This window comes from Pelodiscus sinensis, chromosome 1, assembly GCF_052426305.1.
Source record: "Pelodiscus sinensis isolate ZL-2025 chromosome 1, ASM5242630v1, whole genome shotgun sequence".
NCBI lineage: Eukaryota > Metazoa > Chordata > Testudines > Trionychidae > Pelodiscus > Pelodiscus sinensis.
In genome coordinates, this window is record NC_143052.1 from 235,127,954 (window position 1) to 235,150,502 (window position 22,549).

A 22,549-nucleotide genomic window follows, 5' to 3' on the forward strand; every position below is an offset into this window, starting at 1 on the left:
CCCACCACCACTGCCTCTGATACAGAGGCAGCGAAGTGGGGTAGTGAGTGTAGTCAATAGGCTTAACCAATAAGCCTAGGCTTATTGATTAATCATTTACTCGATTATATGCTAACATCCCTACTCAAGAGACAGTTAAGTGCCCTAAGTCTCTTTGTGAACAGTAATGGCAGAGCCTGTTGTGTTCTGCTCCACAGCTGCTGTGTCCCAACTGTCAATGATGCCTTTGACTTGGTTCTCCTATGCTAGCGTGGGGAACCTTTTTTGGGTCGGAGGCCACTGACCTGCAGAAAAATCAGTCAGAGGCCACACACAAGTGAGAAGCCCAAAAAACCCAAAACAAAACCCCCTCACTGATGTGGCCCGTAATTGAGGAGAGAGAGACACTTTCCACATTCCCCTTGCACACCAGAGCCCAGGGGGTCCAGCCTAGTAGATTTTGTGTGCTCCAGCCCCACGGTGCGGCAATGGGAGGGAGGGGCTGGAGTGCCACTGCGGGCTCCCCTGAGCTGAGCTTTGGGACCAGACCCAGGCAAGTTGGAAGCTGCATCCAGCCCCTGGGCCTGAGGTTCCCCACCCCTATCCTATGCAATGCTAGTAAGAATTCGCTAATCCCTAAATGGGCCTATGTACATTAACTGTTCTTTGAACTTGTCTCACTTCTGTTTCAGCTTTTCAGAGTTTAGCCTTCCCCTGAAATCTTCCTGGAGAACAGGTTACAGCAGACAGTAGGGCTACGTCTACACTGGCATGAATTTCCGAAAATGCTCTTAACGGAAAAGTTTTCCGTTAAAAGCATTTTCGGAAAAGCGCGTCTAGATTGGCAGGATGCTTTTCCGCAAAAGCACTTTTTGAGGAAAAGCGTCCGTGGGCAACCTAGACGCGGTTTTCCACAAAAAAGCCCCGATCGCCATTTTCGCGGAAAACAGTACTATGCTGTCTACACTTTCAGAAAAAGACTTTTGCCCGAACGGGAGCAGCATAGTTTTTCCGGAAAAGCACTGATGATTTTACATGAGATCATCAGTGCTTTTCCGGAAATTCAAGTGGCCAGTGTAGACAGCTGGCAAGTTTTTCCGGAAAAGCAGCTGATTTTCCAGAAAAACTTGCCAGTCTAGACACAGCCTAGTAGTTTGAATAAAAAGTGTGTCAGAGGGAAAAGCTGATGGTCTGTTGCAAATGTGATGAGGGTTCACAGCAAAAGGAGGGAAGAATTGAGGTGCTCAGAAGCTAACGAGGAGATAAATCTATAGGCACTGGTACTTTAGGAACTATATAGTTGTAGAGGGGAAAATATTGTATATAGTACTAAGAAGTTTTCAAAGCAGATTGATATTCCAATGCAAACAAAAGTAAAGGGGAGACAATAAGTTCATTAATTATTTTGTTAACAACAGCCCCTCCTCCTTGAAATTAAACAAAAGAGAAATACATTTTGTTCAGACAACTTAGTGTACACCAGGGCCAGGGTTATTTATTCACAGTTAATAAGCATACCAAGAATAAATCCTGTTAGGCGTTTTGAACCGACGGTGCCATAAAACTGCATGCTCCAGCCTCATGGCATCTTGAATCCTTTGGAAATCAGGTTCTCAAGTAGTTCTTCATCTCACATATGCACACACACGTTTCAATAACAATCTTTACTTTTCTAGAGTCTCTAAATAAATGACCTTGATTGCAACTACATAATTAAGCTAAACTTTTAATTTTTCTTTAAACTGGAGTCATTCCATAGGGTTAAGATATTGCCTACTATAGGGGACAAAAGGCATGAGTCCACCTCCACTGAAGTCAATGGTATTGATTTTCATGGGGTTGGATCAAGGCCTAAGAGCCCTGTTTTGTCAATATAGCCATCACGGTAGTGGGGCCTTGAAAGTTACTCCCTATTCCTTCTCAGTAGTACCCTCATAATGCTAGTTCAAGCATTAAACATCTGCATGAGTCTGCCTGCTTTCGAAGAAAAGCGTCACAGAGGGCTATACCACTAGTTTGATAGATACATTCACTACTAACTAGGTTGATGCCAGGTTCCCATTAACCATCGCACATACATATCCATTTTCAAACTCCCCACATAGGGATGCCAGCTGTCCGGTATTGACCCAGACAGTCTGGTATTTTCACCTACTGTCTGGTAAAAAAAAAATCAGAAAATACTGGACACCCAAAATGTCCAGTATTTTCTGATTTTTCCTGGTTAGGAGGCGAAAATCCCAGGTGCTTACTGGGTTCCGGAGGAGAGCTGTCAGGCCCGGAGCAGTGAGACAAGATAGCAGATGGCTGCTGGCAGCTTGTTAGGGCCAAAAATCCTCAAAAGCATTTCTTAAAGGGGCCACATTGTTTTGGTTATTTATTTATTTATTTATTTATTTATTTTTGCTTAACAGCTCTCGGGGTCCTTTTTTTTCTCAACAGAATTTTTCCCCCAGTGTTGGGTTGTTTTTTTTTTTGGGGGGGGGGGGGAGAGGGAGAGCAGGGATGTTTGGTATTTTTGGTTAAACCATCTGGCAACCCTACTCTCACACCCAGCTTCCCCTGAAACAAACTAATCCCCCGAACTTTCCTGTGTCACAATGTATATCAGAGGATAATTGTTCCTGAAGAGTTTTAGAAAACAAGATTGGAAAAGGAACTTTGAAATTACACAGTTCAAGAATTTCATTAAGTGCTGGATTTTTTGAACATCTAACATTTTTAACTCCAAAATGGCATTGGCCTCCAAATTCCAATATGTTTTCTTTTGTTGGCCTTGTGAAGGCTGTCTATTTTTTATTATTTGACAAAGAGTTAATGGGGAATTTAAAAGTTATGTAATATTACACACACAAATATAACATTAAAAGAACATTATTAAGGTTGCAAAATCAAGTGCCCAAAAGGTAGGGATTAATGTTAATGTTGTCTGTGCAAGTAAAATCTTAATTCAGCACCCTTTTGCATGTACATTATGATATTGTCTTTATAGTCTCCTAACTTTTGAGGGCTCGACATTATCACTTGAGTAATGTTCTTTTAACAATGTGCGTGTGTGTGTGTGTGTGTGTGTGTGTGTTCTCTAGGTGTTTAACAGCGCAAACTGAAAAACAGAGATGTCACAGAAATAATGAAATTATAAAGTATGTTCAGAGAATGTCTTCTGCTTCCCTCACAGCATCCTAACATGGGGTCAGCATCTTCTCAGGCTGACAACATGAGCCAAAGCAAGAGGAAATGTAAAGAAGACACACCCTGAATGAAGTGCTCATTGGATTGACATTAGAATTACTGCTGTCAGCAAGGAAGTCGTAGGAATCCAAGGTGGCCTGAAAATTATTACAACCTGTCATACAAAAGATACAAATCACGGGGAGCACCTATTGGCTGATGATGTGGGCTGACATTCAGATGACACTTCCTGCTTGCAAGACTGCTGATGGGCAGGGCAGAAGAGTCTTTCCAGGTAAGTGCAAGGAGCCAGTCAGTTTTCCAGCAAGAAGTTACACAGAAGAATGATGTCAGTTTTAGAGCTTTCTGGGTTGCGAGGCAATCCAATACCACTCCACTGGGAGCTGTGGGAGGCAGACAGTACATGTTCAGTGAAGTTTCTTGTCCTTTGAGCAGCTCCATATTACTCTAACTCCATGGTAAAGAGCTTTCACCCTTCTTTAAGTCAAGTCACTTTCTGCTGAATAGGCCAGTACCCTTAAAAAACCACAGTTTTCAGGAGTACTTATTATGGTCTGGAAAGCAATTGGTATGTTCTATTATAAAGGGCTCCAGATCTATAAAATAAATATATCATCACTTTTGCTAATGTATTTTATTCTATTGCTTGCAACTTTCCAAAATTTGTGCATGCCCACAAACAGTGATACCCAAGCGGAGGTTATCCTGTTAGAGTTATCTACTGTTAGCACAAGCTAGAAAAACATGGGAGACTGCTTAGTTAGGCCAGGTCTACACTAGACCAGAAAGGTCAGCTTAAAGTACACAATGCCAGCTGTGCAAAGGAGTTGTTTTACCTTAACCTGAGCCTTGGCAGCGACCACACTGTGCTCCTGTTCGCTTCTCTTACTCCTCACAAAGAGAGGAGTATTAGACACCGGCGGGAGCTGCCTTCCGTGTTCGATTTATGGGTCTATACTTGACCCACTAAATCGAATGCCAGAAGATTGAACTCTGGAATGAAGATCTTCTGGTAAGTATAGATGTGCCCTTAATGGTTAATTAGGCAGCTTTTCCAAAGGCGTCTAAAACCACACAAGTACATTGTTGAGAAGAAAGATTTAAGCATATGTTTAAATGCTTTTACTGAATTGATACCTGAGAGATGAAGTAGTTTGTAGAGCACATTTAATGATGTTCAATAGTAGATGTTCACATGTATGGAATATTGTACATAAACTCAAAAACAGTGAAGGGAACTAGACTGATCTTAAAATACAAACAATGGAAAGGCACACTCAATATTCAATTTAAAAATATAGCCAACTAGAAGTCATGACTGCTCCATAGTTTTCAACCTACCAAAGCACAAATAGAGAATGTAATCTGTAGCAAAGACTCAAAATAAAGGATAAAAATTACTAGTAGGCTGTGCCTCCTGCTCGCTACTCTTGCCAACCTCCTCTCTCTGACGGCTTTCACGGCCAGAGACCATGAGAGCTACACTCCCCAACCTCACTTTCTCTGGAGGTAGGTGTCTGGCCAGGGATGAGGATGCAGGAGCGGGTTGGGAGCAGGGTGTCTGGCTGGGGGGGGGGGGTCTGGCCAGGGGAAGGGAGCAGGAGCAGGCTGGTGGTAAGTGTCTTGCCAGGGAGGAGGGGGCAGGAGCAAGCTGGGAATGTGGGGTCTCAATGGAGGGGGTAAGTGAGGGGGCTGAGGATGCAGGGTCTTGGTGGAGGGATGTGTGAGGAGGCTGGGGAGTGCAGAGTCTCAATAGGGCTGTGAGTGAAGGGGCTGGGGTTGCAGGGTTGCAGCAGGATAGTGACTGAGGGGGTGGGGTGCGGGGTCTCAGTAGAGGGGACAATGAGAGGGTTCAGGTGGGGTCTTAGAGGAGAGGTGTGTGAGGGGGCTGGAGGTGCAGGGTCTCGGTGCAGGAGATAAATGAGCGGGTTGGGGATGGGGGGGTATTGGCAGGGAGGTGAGTGAGAGGCTCTTGTGCATTTCAAAGTGGAAGCGCCTGCATGGAGCCTGGGGTCAGCAGGGGACTCTGGGGAAATGCTGTGTGGAACCTGGGGTCATCTGGAGAGTCCCCTGCTGACCCCGGGTTCCACACGGCATGGCTGCTTTGAAATACCACCATGGCTTTTCAAAGGGACAGCGCCGCACCCCTTTGAGGCACGGAACTTGGTATGGGCTCTGTGCGGCACTGCCACTTTGAAGTACCCCATCTTCCTCCCCCCTTTGCTGCCTCTATCTAATAGAGGCAACAAGGGGGGGAAATCGACCAGTCAACTTGACTATACAATAAGTATTTGCTTATCGAATAGTAAACTAGTCCTTAACATCCTTAGTTTGCCCCTCACACCCTCATGTCATAAGCAGCTTTCTTTGACTTACTTCAGCTGTGGGGAAGGGGAAAGTGTCTCTAAATATAGGTAAAGGAACAAAGATAGAGGGCTTCCCCAGAGCCTGGGGTACTCCAAACATGAGACCATCTCATATCCTAGTACATACTGACAACCCAATGGAAAGGCTACCAGTAGTACACAAGCACCTCCAGACGTGTTCCCTGTAAGCTGAGCGCTTGGGCGGCCACCGAGGAGAGATTCAGATGCTACTCCACTGATTAGCAGAGTGCCCAGGGCCAGCAGCATGTGTTTCTAGTAGGGATGTGAATGATTAACTGGTACAAGTTGAAACTCCGTAATCCAGAGTGTCCTGATCTGGCAATACCCCTAGTCCAGCATCACACTTACAGGGATAAAACATTGGTCTGGGGCCAGGAGCATTGCCAAACTAGGGGACCAAAACAGAGCCCCAGGGACAACAGAGCTGCTGGGAGGAACATAGAGCCCCCACTCCCTGGAGGAAGGGGAGTATAGCTCTCTGTCATGGTTGAGGGCAGCAGAATGGCTGCTGGAAGGGGACGCAGATCCTCCCAGGCCATAGCAGGGATTGCAGGGGAGGGGAGCACAGAGCCCTGCAAGTGGTAGCAGAGCCACTCGGTGGAGCACAGAGCTGCTGGGCAGCAGTGGGGCTGCTGGATGGAGTGTGCTGCTTCCCGGGCATCAATAAAGCTGTTGGGTAAAGCTCAAAACCTCAGGAGGCAGCAGAGTGCAGGGGGGAGTGTGGAGCCACCAGGCAGTAGCGGAGCCCCGGGGCAGCATCCCCTATAACCATCAGGGAAGCTTCAGGGGAATTTCAAGGAAGTGGGATAAGACTATTGCCATGGAGGTAGCACTCCCCATCCTGTGGGCAGTAGGGAGAGTTGCCCAGAAGTAGAGCTCATTTTGTGGTGTGCTGGCCCATGTTGGGGAATAATATGAGTTTGCAATGAATCTTTTAAAAAATGTTTGTTCAGACTTTGGCCTCACCAGCTATGAGCTCATATGTCAGAGTCCCATTTTTATTTTAGGATGCATACTTGCAATCCAGAATGAAAAATGACAAATGGCTGAAACCTAAACAAGCATGTGGAATCGCAGTCTCTCTTGACCTGCAGCACGTTGCCTCCCGCTGCTAAACAAAGCCGCAGAGATAAAAAGCTGTCGGTGAGTCAACAGAATGTGCTGATGCAAAAGAAGAATTTCCTTGACAGGTGAAATTGCCGCTCGTGTTCTGCCCAGTGTCACACCCAAATGACATGTTGCAAACTTTGAAAGCAGTGTGTGTGAGTGAGAGATCACGTTTTTAGGTTAAGGAGGTGAAAGAAATTCTAGATGACTGGGTCATCCTAACAAGGCACTCCTGTCTATGTACTCCCTCTGGAGCTAAATTGGGTCACATTGAATTAGGAGATGGTAAATAGCTAAAATCTAATCTTGTCTACAGTGAAAGGGGGATAAAACAATGATTAATGTGTATTGTTTAACAAGGTAGCATTATGTTTGTGTATGGAAGAGACCGAGGGTCAAATTCTGAGGTGACAAGTAAGTTTTGTGCATTGATTACCTGGTGGAAGGAGGTCTAGGTGAATGTAAGGATTCAAATTTGGTGTAACTTACATGCTGTGGGGCTGTAGGAAGGAATACATTAAAGGAAAGAGAGGGCATTAACTATGTGGAGAAAAAGCTATATTTAAGCAATAATATGATCACATAAGTAAAGACTATTTTGTAATGTAAACTGGTGGGAGGACGGAGTCAACATACTTGGCTTTAACTTTGGTATTTCATATTTTGTAATGCCTACATACATAAAGACTTCTTTTCTGCTCCCAAAGATCTTATAATTTACATACAAAGAAGACAAGGAGGAAGGGTAAAATAAAAAAGGGAGGAGAGGTACAGAAGAATGGCATACCCTTGGCTTTCACTCTGACACACTGACTCCTCTCCCTCCTAGCCTTACCCATGCTAAAGCTCCCTGTCTCCCCAAAATTTTGCCCTGCTCAGTCTCAAATACCCTCTCCCGCACAACAGCTATACCTACCTTCCCCCTCAGTTGCCCTCATGCCACCCACCCCTGGAATTCAATCCCTTCCCCCCTGAAGCCCAACCTGCCTCCCTAAAGTGACGTGATGGATGAGGCAATATCTTTTATTGGACCAACTTCTGTTGGTGAGAGAGACAAGTTTTGAGTTTGCGCAGAGCTCTTTTGAAGGTTTGCCAGACCTGAACAAGAGTTCTGAGTAAGCTTGAAAGCTTGTTTCTCTCCCTCAACAGAAGTTGGTGCAATAAAAGATATTGCCTCACCCACCTTGACTTGCTAATATTCTGGGATCAACATGGCCACAATAAGATAGAATGGGTTGGCACGCTTAGACAAAAACAAAATTCAAAGAAAAATGTTAAATGTTCATGTTGTGCCTGCAGCCAGGGTGCTGACAGCATCCAAAAACAAAAGTAGTTGATGGAGCTGACTACTGCCATTGGTTAAACTTGGCAAATTTCCATTGGGTTATGACTAATGAAGGGAATAGCACTGCTTAAGCTAGACTGTGCCTTTAAGGTGAGTGTGTAGCTGCACCATGCCAGGAACATCTCCAGAAAGGAACCATGCCTCAGAGACACCTCTGGAATGCCTCTCACAAGTGTGTCATATCCACCCAGCAGCATGTTTGCCCTGGTCATGTCTCTACTGCCTAACCTCTCCCTGTCCATTTGCTTGCAAAAGGAAGTATTGGACCCACCGTTCACAGCTCTCCTTCCTACATCCAGAGCCAAGTTTGGAGATCAAATTCAATTACAGTATGAAACAGATGGCTGTTAGTCCTGCTTTAAGTGAAATTCTCAATGCACTATTATGCATGCAATTGCTACTGTCACTACCATTTGATATGTACATTATACATACACACAGTGATTCTCATAAAAAAAAAGTATTATCCATCTGCAGTTAAATTAATTGTAATATTCTGTATTTTAGGTGCAGGAAACACACAAATCCCATGCACCAAATAAACCATGATATAACAAGAGGTCTTCTAACAATTCTCACTAATTGTTACTATGCCAGGTTTATATTACTGACTTCATATTATTTGATAGAAAACTATTTAAGTAAGTTACATGTAGAGAAATGTAGATTAATACAATGAACAATACAGCATAAGAAAATGAAGAGGAGCCAGTTTTATGTCTCGTACTTTTTATAGCACCCACTAGCCTGTAGCTACCTAATGATTTTGTACAAAATATTTTTACACTCTCTCTCTCTCGGCAGGAGTGGAAACACGTGGAGTGTTAGTCCTAGAATTCACGTGAATCTATGTTGACAAAAGAAAATGGATCTGTATGATCAGTATTTGTCACAGATTGATGCTATTCATGTTTTGGTCATTAGAGGGCACCCATTTGACTTTTCCAAAGGAATTCATTCAGTATACATATCAAGGTTTACACATTCTTTCAGTGTAGTTTTTTAAAGGTGTAAAACAAGGATGGGCAAATTTTTTGGCCTGAGGGGCACATTGGATGCAGAAATTGTATGGAGGGCCAAGTGGGAAAGCCTGGAGGAGGCTGTGCCTTCCCAATCAGCTATGCATGGCCTGGTTATGTTCTCTTTGAAAATTTTAGCTGTCAAACTCTCTCTGCACTGAGTATGTACAAACTGAAATTTTCAACGGTTATAACTTGTTAGGGTTATAATGTTAGGGTTGCCTACCCTCCTGGTTTCACAAGGAGCCTCCCAGAATCAGGCTCAATGTCCTGGAGGCTACTGAAGCCAATCTGGGAAATTTTAGGCTTCTAAAAGTTTGGCAACACAGCAAGGTTAAGGTAAGTGCCTTGGCCCCATGCCACTCCCAGAAGCGGCCAGCACATCCCTGTGTCCTCTGGAGGGAGGAGCAGGAGGTCTCCATGGAGGATTGCCAGGTGTCTGGTATTGGCCTGGGAGAGGCATAAGGATCTTGCACAAAAGGGTTTTTTTGTGCAAAGTGGAAGCAGCTATGCTGCTTTTTTTTTGCGCAAGAAGAATCAGCAGAAAATATACTAATGGGGTTGTGACTCATGCTAATGAGTCCCTCATTAGCACATTTTCTGCTGCAAAAACTTGCAGTGTAGACATAACCCTAGTGAGTCCCTTCTCACTCCTCTTCTCCACTTCCCCTGCCTCTTCCCCGAGGTTCTCACTATTAGCCACATCCCTTCTCTCCCCTATCCCCTTCCCAGTCTGCCACTTGCCACATCCCTCCCCAGCCACCAAAGGGATTGCTTGGTGCCAGCTAGAACCTGGGGGCATTGTGTTTTACAGAGATCCCCTTGGTCAAATATATGAAATAGTTCACAGAAGGGTGGCACGTCAGATTTCTACAGAGCCAAGAACCCTCCAGTCATCATAATCATTGTGCAATGTATGCACAGATAATATTTAAGAAGTTATGTATTTATGTTCCTAAGGTTTGGGAAGCAAGGCAGGTCACCAGGAGGTGAAATCTCAGACACATTCCTTTTGGGCAGGTTGTAGTAGATGCCTTTCTGTCTATCTGATCGTTTGTTCACAGTATATTGTTTGTCTCACAATGGAGGCCTATTTGTGTAATGAGCCAGGTGCCAGTCACAATGTTGCAAAATCTACCTGTTGAGAGAAAATCTACAGAAAGGAACAAAACTGCAGGCAAATTTCTGTTTATGATTGAAGATTAAGGATGGGACTTGTATATCTTAGGAGGCAAAGGAATAGAAAGGGCCCTTCACTGAGTAGACAAATTGGTCGCATGTCCATCTCCTGAAAAGAGGATCACAGCCAAACCTGGCTGTAAAAAGCTGTCAGGACTTTGGGTAATCTATACTCTACCAGCCGTGTGTGTATCTAGTTAATTCTAGGTTCTAGCATTCATTTTATGCTTTTTTCTACATGTAATCTTTCACTTCCACCTCTTCTACCTGCTATTGAATCTCTGGTCTTTGTTTAAATAAGACTTACGCTTGCTTTCACTATAAACATATCTGAGTGCTGTGTGTTCAGGAGAGTGGGGATCTGAGGAACTAGAGGGCTAGGCTGTACTGGTTCTTTGGAGATTGCAAATCTGTGAGTAGTGTGTGTGTCCAGTGGGATGGGGCTGGACACTCCAGGGTGACTTTTGAACACCTCAGGGACTAGAGTGTGCCTATTACTTACCCGCAGAGAGCCAATGGGGCTTGTGAAGCTGAGATGGGGAGGGGGGAGGGAAAGCTGCTCTTTCCTCTGGCCTGTGGAGATTGGGAACTGACACAGATAAGTACAGGTGATAAGTGAGCTTCCTCACAATGCTCAGTACCCCCCAGGAACTATCAATGTGGCATAGTTGAAAAGGTCTACTCCACCTGCTGGTTAGCCGGGGTCATGCTCCAGATATTTATATACCAGCCAATATAAATAGAGAGTCAACAGTCAGAAGGTAGGAAACAAGTAAAGAAAAAGGGGTATTTTCTGTTTGCTTGTTTCAAGTCAGGGTGATAGAACAAAGGAAAGGATGAGTAAATTGGAGACACTTGCTAAACGTACTGATTCGCAGTTGGAAAAACTGTGCACAATCTGTGGTTTGGAAACCACACAAAAACAGCTTTACTCGTGGAATATTGTAAGCATCAGACAGAACTGACTAAACCTGCAAAAATGCTTGAGGTCAAAGTTGGGGTAGGAAACCAGCCTGACACACATCCCAGTGGGGTGTCCCGGCAGTTAGAATGGGCCAAGACAGAGATCATACAGCTGGAAAAAGTAGAGAGAACCCATGAAAGGGGAAAAGTAGCCTGAGAAAAGGAGCATCTATTCAAGGCAAAGAGCTGGGAGCACAGGAGTGAAAAAGAGGTAGCAGAAACCCAAGAAAGGGAGATGGAAATGGAACATAATCTTAAAAAATCTGGAACTACAACATAACATTCAGCCCATGGGTAATCCCTGGCCTTCCCAAGGAATCACTCAGGGTATGTCTATACTACAGAGTTTTTTGGAACAACATGTTTTTCCAAAAAAAACTTCAATTATGCCCACACTGCAATCGCGTTCTTCTAAAAGAAAATCGAAAGAACAAAGGGTTTTTTCTGACATTGGTAATCCTCATTCTATGAGGAAGATGTCTTTTTGCGAAAGAGCTCTTTCAGAAAATGGTGTGTGTGGACGGAGAAGAGGGAGTTCTTTTGAAAGAAGAGGAAAGAGGAAAAAGTACAGGTGCCCTGGTGGCCATTCCATCCATAGTAATCTCAGTTGAAATGCAAGATAGCGTCCATTCAGATCGCTTTTTTCAATGTGCTTTTGCGGTGTGGACGCTCTCCTTCGGAAGAAGTTTTTCCAGAAGATCTCTTCTGGAAAAGCTTCTTCCAAAAGAAGACTGCAGTCTAGACATAGCCTCAGATGCAACAAATTGTGCCCAGATTTGGAAGGCAGATTGCACTGACGAATATTTGAGTACAGGCAGTCCCCGACTTACGCGGATCCGACTTATGTCGGATCCGCACTTACGAACGGGGCTTTCTCGCCCCGGAGGTCGAGGTAGCGGATTGCTACCTGCGAGCTCCGGGGTGAGAAAGCCCCGTTCGTGAGCTGCTCCGGTGCCCCTGGTCTGCTGGAGACCGTCTCCAGCAGACCAGGGGCACCGGGCGGGTTCCCGCGCTTCCGAGGCTTTGCCAGAGCAAAGCCTCGGAAGCGCGGGAACCGCTGCTGCTGCCGCTTGAGACCCGGTGCCTGTTGTCTGCTGGGGACCGTCCCCAGCAGACCACAGGCACCGGGACTGAAGCCGCAGCCGCGGGGGGGAGGGGTCCCGCGCCTCTGAGACTTTGCCAGAGCAAAGCCTCAGAGGCGCGGCACCCCGCTGCCGCTGCTGCTCTGCTCCCCGTGTCCCTGGTCTGCTGGCGGGGAGGGGCGCGGATAGTGTGCCCCCCCCACCCCCAGCAGACCAGGCTTTTGTTTTGGACCCTGGAGCAGAGCAGCTGGGGTGCTGCGGATTGGTCCTGCAGCACCCGCTCTGGGCACTACTGGACCAACCCGGCAGCATCCCAGCTGCTCTGCCCCAGGTCCTGATTCAGCCGCTGCTGGTCAGTTTCAGCAGTGGCTGAATCAGGACGCCTGGGGCAGAGCAGCTGGGGTGCTGCTGGGTTGGTACAGTAGCGCCGAGGGGTGCTACTGGAGCAACCCAGCAGCACCCCAGTTGCTCTGCCCCAGGCGTCCCCAAGTCAGCCGCTGCTGAAACTGACCAGCGCTGACTACAGGAAGCCCGAGGCAGAGTTGCTCTGCCCCAGGCTTCCTGGAATCAGCGCTCATCAGTGTCAGCAGCAGCCGACTTGGGGAAGCTTGGGGTTCTTAAGTTAAATCTGTATGTAAGTCAGAACTGGCGGTCAGTTTCAGCAGCGGCTGAATCTGGACGCCAGTTCCGACTTACATACAGATTCAACTTAAGAACAAACCTACAGTCCCTATCTCGTACGTAACCCGGGGACTGCCTGTACTTTCAAAAGTATGTGCAGAATACCCCAGATCTCTGATGATTAGAGAATGACCATCTTACTTCCCAAACTGAGTGGTAAAGGCTAACAAGAGTTTGATGATATGGGTGTAAATAATGCTATGGTGTGTGATCAGTTGAAAGGAGCTACATTAAAAAGGTTTCAGATTGATCCACAGGCATACTATCTGACATTTAGAAACTTTGAATTCTTGACACATGAAAGCACAGAGATTATGTTCATAAAATGCAGAACTATTTGAAAAAAATGGATATAAAGTAAAGGGGCAAAAATGTACAACCAGCTGATATGGTGATTTGCTGAGATGCAGTTCTTTGGGGTCGGCGCTGATGAGATGAAGTCAGCGATAGGGAAAAGGTCCCCAGCAACTGTGGCAGGAGCAGCCAACTCATGCCTGCAAAACTATTCTTGGAGTTCAGGTCCCAAAGAGAAGGGCAAAAGGCTGGTGTAAAAGAGGCTGCTTGGTCTGTTCCCGAGAAAAAGGAGGAAGATGAGTGGACCAAGCACTCATCATCCAGTTCTGGTCACCACCGACTAACCCTAATTATTGGACCTCATCCAGGCCTACTGATGGGGGAAGGCAAAGAGGGCTACTGCTCTGGGGTCCCGCAATCCAAAAGGACCCAGGGCTCCTGGCTGCCTCCACAATCACAAGAGCAGCAGCGGACCCTTTAAATCGCCACCAGAGCACCACGTGGCATGTTCTGGGCAGCTCTCAGGGCTGGCTGCAGGGTGGGGGGCAGGAGTGTAGCCATGAGTGGGCTTCCAGTCCTATTATTCTATGATTCTATGATTGGGTTGGTCTGGTACCACTTAGCATCCAGGGCCCACCAGGCCCCAACCCTGCCTCAGCTCCTGGCAATATGTGGGGGACTGGCCCCTCTCAGCCCAGTGCTCTAGCTGGGCCAGGGAAGTGGGGTCCTTGGAGGAGAGAAAAACAAGTGGATCTAGACAAAGACTTTGCAGCATATCAGTTTGCAAATGTAACTTGCTGAGGAATGATCAGGAACCCACCTAAGTACTGAGAACAGAAGTGCTGGATAAACTGAGGGACAAAAAAAAAAGGATTAATTATGTAGTTAGCAATATTCATAGCATTAAAGGCAGATGAAAGATTTAAAAGCAGTAAATGTCACATCACCAAGATCCCCACAGCCACAGTAACTCATTTGTAACCCATAGCAATTCTGTCTCCATATTCTAAACTGTGGAGTAATCACATTATAAAGATATGCATTCAGGGAGATGGCGACCTACCATCTGCGTCAATATGGGCAGCAAAGGAGGTGAGTGTATGTCACAGCACATTATCTTATACAGCCAGGGAGGGAGACCAAATACTGAGAAATATAAAGAGGCTACAGATTGGAGAAACAGAAAAAAAGACAGAATAGCCCACATTTGTCAAATCACGATCGGTGTATAATTTATAGTTATTTCAAAAGGAATGTTAGTTTCTCCAAAGGGGGTTTTAGAGTGACTATCAGGTGCGATTTCAGTGCTGTCTGGAATTTTTGCCAAGGACATTGCTTGTTATGACTGCAGGCAAACATACATTCCTTTTCCTCTGCACTCCTGCCTTCCTTAATAATGAGAAATGATGATTAAATGTTACTTAGCACTGAGCATCATCATTTGTCAGCCGTTCTAGTTCTTCTGGGTAATGTCAGCCTGTTATCGTCAGCTGTTCAACTGGAAGTGTATTGCTGCTTGCCTTGCAGGGGCACTTCTCGTTATCAGGCCTGCCATACTATGGTGCATTTAGAGCCGTATGGCTCCTCAAGCAATTGCTCCAGATGACAAAGGGGGAAACCAATGGGGTATCCTAAAGTTAAACACATGTTTACCAAAAGCTCTCCCCTTAAAGGTCTGCACAAGGCAGCACCAAAGTACGGTGAGAACTTGAGGGAGACAGATTCAGTTCTCTTCCAGAGAGAGGGAGGTATCCGCCTCCAATGCTTTCTAAACAATCTCCCTGTGGGTTCATTGCTAATAGAATGTAGTTCTGCAACTGTCCACATAGCAGTGCCACAGGACACACATTCTGCTGCAAATTAATCACACTGCAAGGGGATTTTTCACTAGCAGTACACTTCTCTGCCCCCCTGCTATCTCGCAGTTGCAGCTATCTGTAAATCTGGTAACCTATGGGTCCAGGCACAGGGAGGAGTTATTCAGATGCCTTAACTATTTTGCTAAGTTAAGCCTTTAGGGTCCCATTTTTATTTATACTAAGATCCCTTTACACCACTCTGTAAAGGGGCCTTAAATAGGGTTGCCAGGTGTCCAGTTTTCTAGTCTGGTATTTGCGCCCTCTGTCCGGTAGAAAATTTCAGAAAATACCAGACATGTGCAATGTCCGGTATTTTCTGAATTTCTGGCTGGGCACCGGATGGAAACCTGGCGGGGGTGGAGGAGCGACTGGGAGGCAGGGCCGGGATTGGCGCTGAGAACCCTGTGGTCATGTGCAAAAGCCGGGCGGGGCAGGGGAATGGCTGGGACTCCCAGCCACTCCCCCTGCCCAGCTTCTGTATGCAACCAGAGGCTCCCAGCGCCAATCGTGGCCCCGCCTCCCAACTGGAAGCCTCTGGTTGCATGCAGAAGCTGGGCAGGGGGAGTGGCTTCCAGCCACTCCCCCCCCCCCCCGCCCGGCTTCTACTAGCAACTAGAGGGAGTGCCTGTCGGGGGCACAGCCTGTTGGACTCTGGCTGTGGCCAGTGGCTGCACCCCCCCCCCCCACGCCAGCTCTGCTTCCCACGCCCCCTTTCTCCTGACCCCCTTCCTCCCATCCAGCCCCCCAGACTCCCGATCCCCTCCAGCTCTGCTTCCTGCCTCCCCCACCGGCCAGCCCTGCCTCCCTCCCTGCCGGTCCCTCCCCGCCCATGATCAAGTGTGTCTGGTATTTGGGGGGGGGGGGGTCTACCTGGTAACCCTAGCCTTAAAGTGAATGTAAACTAATTTTATGCCTACCTTAAGATCACTTTGCAGTGACAGAATGGTGTAAAAGGGCAGTAGCTTACATAAGAATTAGTCAACCCAAAACACTATTCCCTCCCTCCACCTACAATTTACTGATTCCTGTTGACTATGTTCATCACGAGTGCAAGCTGGGCCTTGAGGAGGGTCAGCAGGAAGATTTTTTGAGTCTCGCTAACCTGCTTGAGTCATTTTACATAAAGGGAGTTTGAAAGTGGGTGAGAGCCAGGCCACCAGCAAGAGAAGTGGAGCTTAGTATGTACAGTCACCAATATAGATACTACTTCAAGGACAAACTGTCATAGAGTAAGAGGGAAGGTCCTCTAATGGATCAGTAACTAGTTAAAAGATAGGGAATAAAGCATAATAATCAATGATCAGTTTTCAGAATTGCAAAAGGTAAACAGTGGTGTCCCCCAGCAGTCTGTTCTGGAACCAATCCTGTTCAACATATTTCTAAATGATCTAAAAGGTGTACACAGTGAGTAGGCAAACATTTCAGATGATACAAAATACTAAAGCTAGTTAAGACCAAAACAAGCTTCGAAGAGTTACAAAGGGTTTCACAAAACGGATGACTGGGTAACAAAATGGCAGATAAAAATCGGTGTTGATAAATGCAAAGTAATGAACATTGGAAAACATAATCTCAGCTATACGAATAAAATGATGTGGTCCAAATTAGCTGTTACCAATCAAGAAAGACTTCTTGGAGTCATCCGCTTAATGTGCAGTGGCAGTAAAAGTGCTAACAATGGGAATCATTAGGAAGGGAATAGATAGTAAGAAAATATCATATTGCCTCTGCATAGTATGTGCACATACTGAATATTGTGTGCAGATGTAGTCACCTCATCTCTAAAAAGATATTTAGGAATTGGAAAAGGTCCAAAAAAGAGCAACAACAATTATTAGGAGTAAGGAACAACTTCCATACGAGGAGAGATTATTAAGACTAGAACTTTTCATTTTGGAAAAGAGAAGACATGATGCAGTTTATAAAATCATTATTGGTGTAAAGAAAGTAAATTAGGAAATGTTATTTATTCTTTCACATAACACAACAACTAGCAGTCATCAAATGAAATTAATAGGTAGCAGGTTTAAAACAAATAAAAGAAAGTATTTCTTCACACAACATATAGTCAACTTGTGGATCTCTTTGCCAGAGGATGCTGTGAAGCAGTAGTCGCTAATCTTCGGTCCATGGACTGGTGCCAGGCCACGAGCCGCTGGCTGCCAGGCTGTGGTACTCTGCCTGGCCATGCCCCCATGGCTTGATGGGTTTCCCTGTGAGCTGCATAGCAGTGTGGCCACTGCTAATTGAGCCCCACCTGCAGAGAGCGTCCTGGTGGGGGGGGGGGCACTCCCTCACTAGTAGAAGCTCCCTACTCCAAGTCCAAACAAGAGTATGCTGGTAGGGAAGGAGACATAAGAAAGGAGGGAAAGAAGGAGGAAGAATGTGGCTGGGATGGGAGGGGGCCAGAGCACCCCTTTGGCAGTCTCATGTTTTGTTGGGCCGCTTTAAAAAAAAGCCAGAGCAGCCCTCCATTCCCTGCCTCCTTCCCCCTCTGCAGCGGCAGCCTTATGTTTTGCTGGGCTGCTTTAAAAAAAAAACTTTGGGTAGCTAGCGATGTGTTATGTATGATTTGTTAAGGTGGAAAGCAAATACTGAGGGGAGGGATAATAATAAAAAATCTGTTACAATGATATGTATTGTGTGCGTACAGATGCAATGTATAACAACATGTATTGCTTAAAATTAATTACCAGAATGAATATGCAAATACATTCATTTCCATAATAAATATGCAAATGTTTTTGTGCTGGTCTGCCAAAAGTTTTTGAATGAGTTTGCTGGTCCACAGTATATAAAAGGTTGGGAACCACGGCTGTGAAGCACAAGACTATAGCAGAATTTTAAAGAAGAGCTAGATAAGATCTTGGAGAATAGATCCATCAATGGCTATCTGTCAAGATGGGCAGGAATGGAAAACCATGATTGAAGTGTCCCTAGCCTCTCTGTTTGCCAGAATGTTCTGTTTACCCTCTCTGAAGCATCTAGTTTTGGCCACTGTTGGAAGACAGATACTGGGCTAGATGGACCACTTGTCTGACCCAGTCTGGCCATTAGGGATGTGAACAGGTAACAATGAACTGGTGCTCAGGAGCAGCCTGCCACAAATGGAGCAGTCCTGGAGCAGCCAGGCTGGAGCAGTCCCCTGGCCCTATATCCTGATTAGCTAGTTAACCAGTTAAATGTTAGGTTAACCTAGTTAAACGGGATTTAATTCTTATGTTCTCATGACAAACCTCAAAGGAGCTGGGGTGAAAAACCTCCACCTTATTTCATGTGTTCTGTGTGCACCCAATGTAGGCCACTTCTCCCCATGTTGCAGGCTTCCGTGCTCCACCCCCCCCCCCAACTTGTCTGCCTTTCCTCTCTTCCTTCTGAATGGATTTTACCATTTTAACCTAGTCCTTCTTAAGCCTGGTCTTCTCATCCCAATGACTTTCCTGAGAGATCTCAACAAAACTTTCATAAAGACACTTTATTACTCTCTGAGGAGGCTTTATGCCAACATACTTTGCGCTGACCTAACTTTCTAGCAGAGACATGACCTGAGTGTTAAGTAGCTTCTATAATATTCATCTACAATTATCCCTGAAATACTATTCACCACAAAAGAATGAAGATTTCCACATGGAAAAAAATAGCTCAGAGGGATATTGTTTTAGTATATTTTACTTACAAATTAAGAAAAAGATCATGAGCATTTCAAGCCCAGAGTGTAAAGTGCATGAGCAGAGAGCTGGTAGTATGGAACCATTCAAAAAAGTCACAGAATAGTAATTTAAAAGAACTTAGTAGGTCATTGCATTAGAACACAAGTACCAAACACTATGCTAAGAAGAATAAATTCAGGCACAGTTATGTGATCAGTATCTTTTGCTTGAGAAAGAATAATTCTATTTCACCTTTATTAGGATTAAATTTTAAGGCCTTAATTCATTATACATTATTCACACTGTTACATTTTAATTCAGAAGAGAGGTAATCAATCAGCTCATTAGCTCTGAAATGCATTTAACAATATACTTTGCTATGACTTCATATAAAAATAACAGAGCTGTTACATCCTTTAATTACCAGTTAAGAAGTAATAAATCTAAAACATTGTAACTGCTGCTTTTTCAAGAAAAACAAGAGCACTTCAAGCTTTGCCACCTCAGACTGTTCTTTTGTGAGCAATTCTCAGTAAACAATTCTCCTTTATACCAAACAGTCTGCCGATATGCTTCTGGAATTACATCCAGACACTGCAGGCCTTCCTTTTTGCAGACAGCAGCCTGTGTCTAATTTGGCACCAATTTTCCTTTCTTTAGGTTCACAGATGTGACATACTTCCTTTGCCCTGCCACAGAAAGCAATTCAGACAAATACTGTGGCTGGATTTAAAGAGAGAGACTCCATAACTTTATGGCCATCATTCATTATTCTGGCCACGCAAGTTCAGACTCTATTAGCTTCAAAATTCATCCTTTTGCCATGAAGCTCAGCAGCCAAATAGCTGCATTTTAGGATTCGCAGTATCCTATCTGATTTTCCCTCTTGACACTTGCTGCAGGATGGGGAGGCAAAGCTGACTACACAAGATTTTATTGCTGGTGAACTCAAAACAAAAATACTTCTCTTAAACACGAACAGTGTGCACACAGGCAAATGTAGAAACCAGTTTAATTCCCGAACTCCTGGCATGTTGCCCAAGCTGGTGGCATGATGTTTGGGCACCTTTGATTTAGGGCATTATGCCAGCAGACCACCTGAAAGAGTCAAGAATGAATCTTCTCATTCAGAATTGGGGAGGTACATTTTGTGAAGTGATTTGTTTTTCTCTGAAGCATCAGGTACTGATCACTGCTGAAAGCAGGATACTGGAGTGGATGGACAATTAGTCCAGTTAATTATGGCAATCTGTATGTTCATATGCTTTCTTGTTTTCATGGCTTATTTGATATTTGTAACAGCCTGCAACATTAGAAAATAAACCATGTTAAAATGCACAGTATTTAAAAAGTGGGCCTGGGCTTCTATGTTTGTTCTTGCAAATACAGTCAATCTTTACTTTTTAATTAGTTTTCCTCAAGATTTCCCCAAGAGTCCTTCTAAATTTCTCATTGGGGTCAATGCTCCACCTCAAGTTTTCAGACACTATACAAATCTGGAAGATGATAATTCTAAAATGAACAATTATGTTGCTTGATAGACGAGTAATAAGTACAGATGACACCATGACACAAAATAAATAAAAACAAATGGCCTCTGAAATCTGCCCTTTCAGGATAGGACTGAAGCTTCTGTCAAGTTAAGACTCATTTTATGTGTTGCAAGAAACAGCATTAGCTCAGCACAACAATTCATAGCAGCCACAGTAGAATCTGGACATCTTTTGCTTGTCTAGTGTATCATCAGTTTTTGGTCCTATGTCAGTCTCTAGTTTTCATAGCCAATGAAAGACTCCACATTTCTTTCTGTAAGCATCAGGTCCCCTTACATTTCACAAAGCTATACTACAGCAAAACTGGCATCTTTACAAATGCTTTACAACATTTTACATTGCATTCTATTTTATGTTCTTGTATAGCCTATTGTTTTTTGTTTTTTTTTCTCTTGGAAAGAAGGGATAAATGACATTGTATATGTTGGATGATAGTTTCATTCACAATAGAAGACTGCAATGTCATATGTTGAAAACATGGTCAGTGGCTAACAGTTAAGAACCCCTAATTGTACATGTGACAAATATTACACTGAAAAATGGAGCAACATCAAAAAGCTAGAAAACAATGGTACAGTACTGTTAATATCAGTTTGTCAGTGCTGCAGCTGGTATTCATATACTTCAGTTAATATGATAGACATGCCTTCAGTTTCTAGGCATCAGTTTAGCAAGAAATCTGGTTCCCGATATCCAAAGAGTTTAAAGTCTCCTTCAAAGCGGGCATACAAGCGTCTTATATCTCTCTTGCTAATTCCTGAGAAATAATGCTCTACTTTTGTTTTGTTGTATACCGTTATTCCTGGTGGAATTGTGGGATATGATACCAGATGGTCTATTCCAGCTTCTTTCAAAATATATGGAGCATCATCTTCCAGGGTTTCATGGTGTCCAATCACACTATACCTTATTTCACACGGGGCACAAAGTTCCACATATGTTACCCAATGAATAATGTGATCACCAAACTGAACATCAAGCCATCGGTGGTTTGGATCCCCCAAATAGCGCACAAAGTCCTCAAACTGTAGTCCCCTGGTCTCTGTGCGATTCTTCCTATATTTCCGAATTATGCCAGGAGCAATTTCATGCCTGTACCAAGGTTCAAATCGAGGGTTGTGGACAAACTTGTCCTTAAATGCAGAAATAAGTCTTTCAAAAGGATCTCTTACAATAAAAAACTTGAAGTATAAATTCAGTCTAAAACAAAACAGATAGAAAAAGTGAACTACATACCGAAAAGCTACAAAACCGAGATAAAAATAACCTCTAAATACCAGGAATATGATTTATAAGTAGCATCCCACTTTTCGTCCATCTCTGAATATGACACCAATAACACCTGAAATAAAATGTTCTATTTGTTTTAATAAAACAGGATGTACAAATGGTCACCTATTAAGTAGGGTTACTCATGGGAGACAAAATATCTGAATCCATGTCCTCTAAGGCCTGTGACGAAGTTTCTAGAACAGATCTTATCTGGGAATTACTCAGCATTCTAATTCAAAGGCTATTAAAAGCAATGGGAGTTATTCCACTGTTTTCAATGAGCTTTGGAAGTAGCCTCAAATGAGGTGTTACCTTTCTGTTACAGAACTATCCCTTCTCAAGCCCCTTCAAGGGGGCTTATAAAAATATTTAGTCTTATACTAAACCAAAAATACACAGAATCATAGGACTGGAAGGGATCTCAATTGGTCATCTAGTCCTGCCCTCTCTACTCATGGCAGGACCAAGCAACATCTAGATCAGTGTTTCTCGACCAGTGGTAAGTTTTAAGTTTTACAGCGCTTTATTATTTTTGTACTTTTTACAACCAAAAATTTAATCGTAGCCCACCAGCTACGATTAAGTTGTTTAAACAAATGTGTTGCAATGGTAGAAACAAAAATATGTCTGAAAACTATAGTTACTGGGGGTATTTATAATTTTTTTAAAGGGGGTACTTTTTTTTTTTTTTTTTTTTTTTTAATAAAAAGGGGTACTTTAAAAAAATAGTTTGAGAAACACTGATCTAGATCATGCCTGGCAGGTGTTTGTCTAACCTGTTCTTAAAAATCTCTAGTGACAGAGATTCCATAACCTCCCTAGTCAACATATTCCAGTGCTTAAGCACCCTAGTTAGGAGGTTTTTCCTAACGTCCAGCCTAAGCCTCCACTTGCTGCAAGTTAAGCCTGTTACTTCTTGGTCCTAGCCCCAGAGATCAAGGACAACAATTTTTTCCCTCCTCCTTGTTACAGTCTTTTAGGTACTTG

The 22,549-nt window shown here is 44.3% G+C and overlaps 1 protein-coding gene and 1 long non-coding RNA gene across 7 annotated transcripts in view; one reads left to right on the forward strand and one right to left on the reverse strand.

Moving 5' to 3' along the window:
- The first annotated feature begins 3,089 nt into the window (after positions 1-3,089).
- LOC149525720 (uncharacterized) lies at positions 3,090-7,430 on the forward strand. The gene is made up of 2 exons (XR_016348415.1): positions 3,090-3,445; positions 6,566-7,430. It is a non-coding gene; the product is annotated as an uncharacterized LOC149525720 (long non-coding RNA).
- An 11,512-nt stretch (positions 7,431-18,942) lies between these two features.
- CHST10 (carbohydrate sulfotransferase 10) overlaps positions 18,943-22,549 on the reverse strand; it is a 38,490-nt gene continuing 34,883 nt past the window's right edge. For all 6 annotated transcript variants that reach the window (XM_075917026.2, XM_075916981.2, XM_075916987.2 and 3 more), the window contains one exon: positions 18,943-21,490. In XM_075917026.2, the coding sequence (XP_075773141.1) occupies positions 20,953-21,490 (538 nt within the window). In that variant the 3' untranslated portion in view covers positions 18,943-20,952. The remainder of the gene's footprint in view (positions 21,491-22,549) is intronic.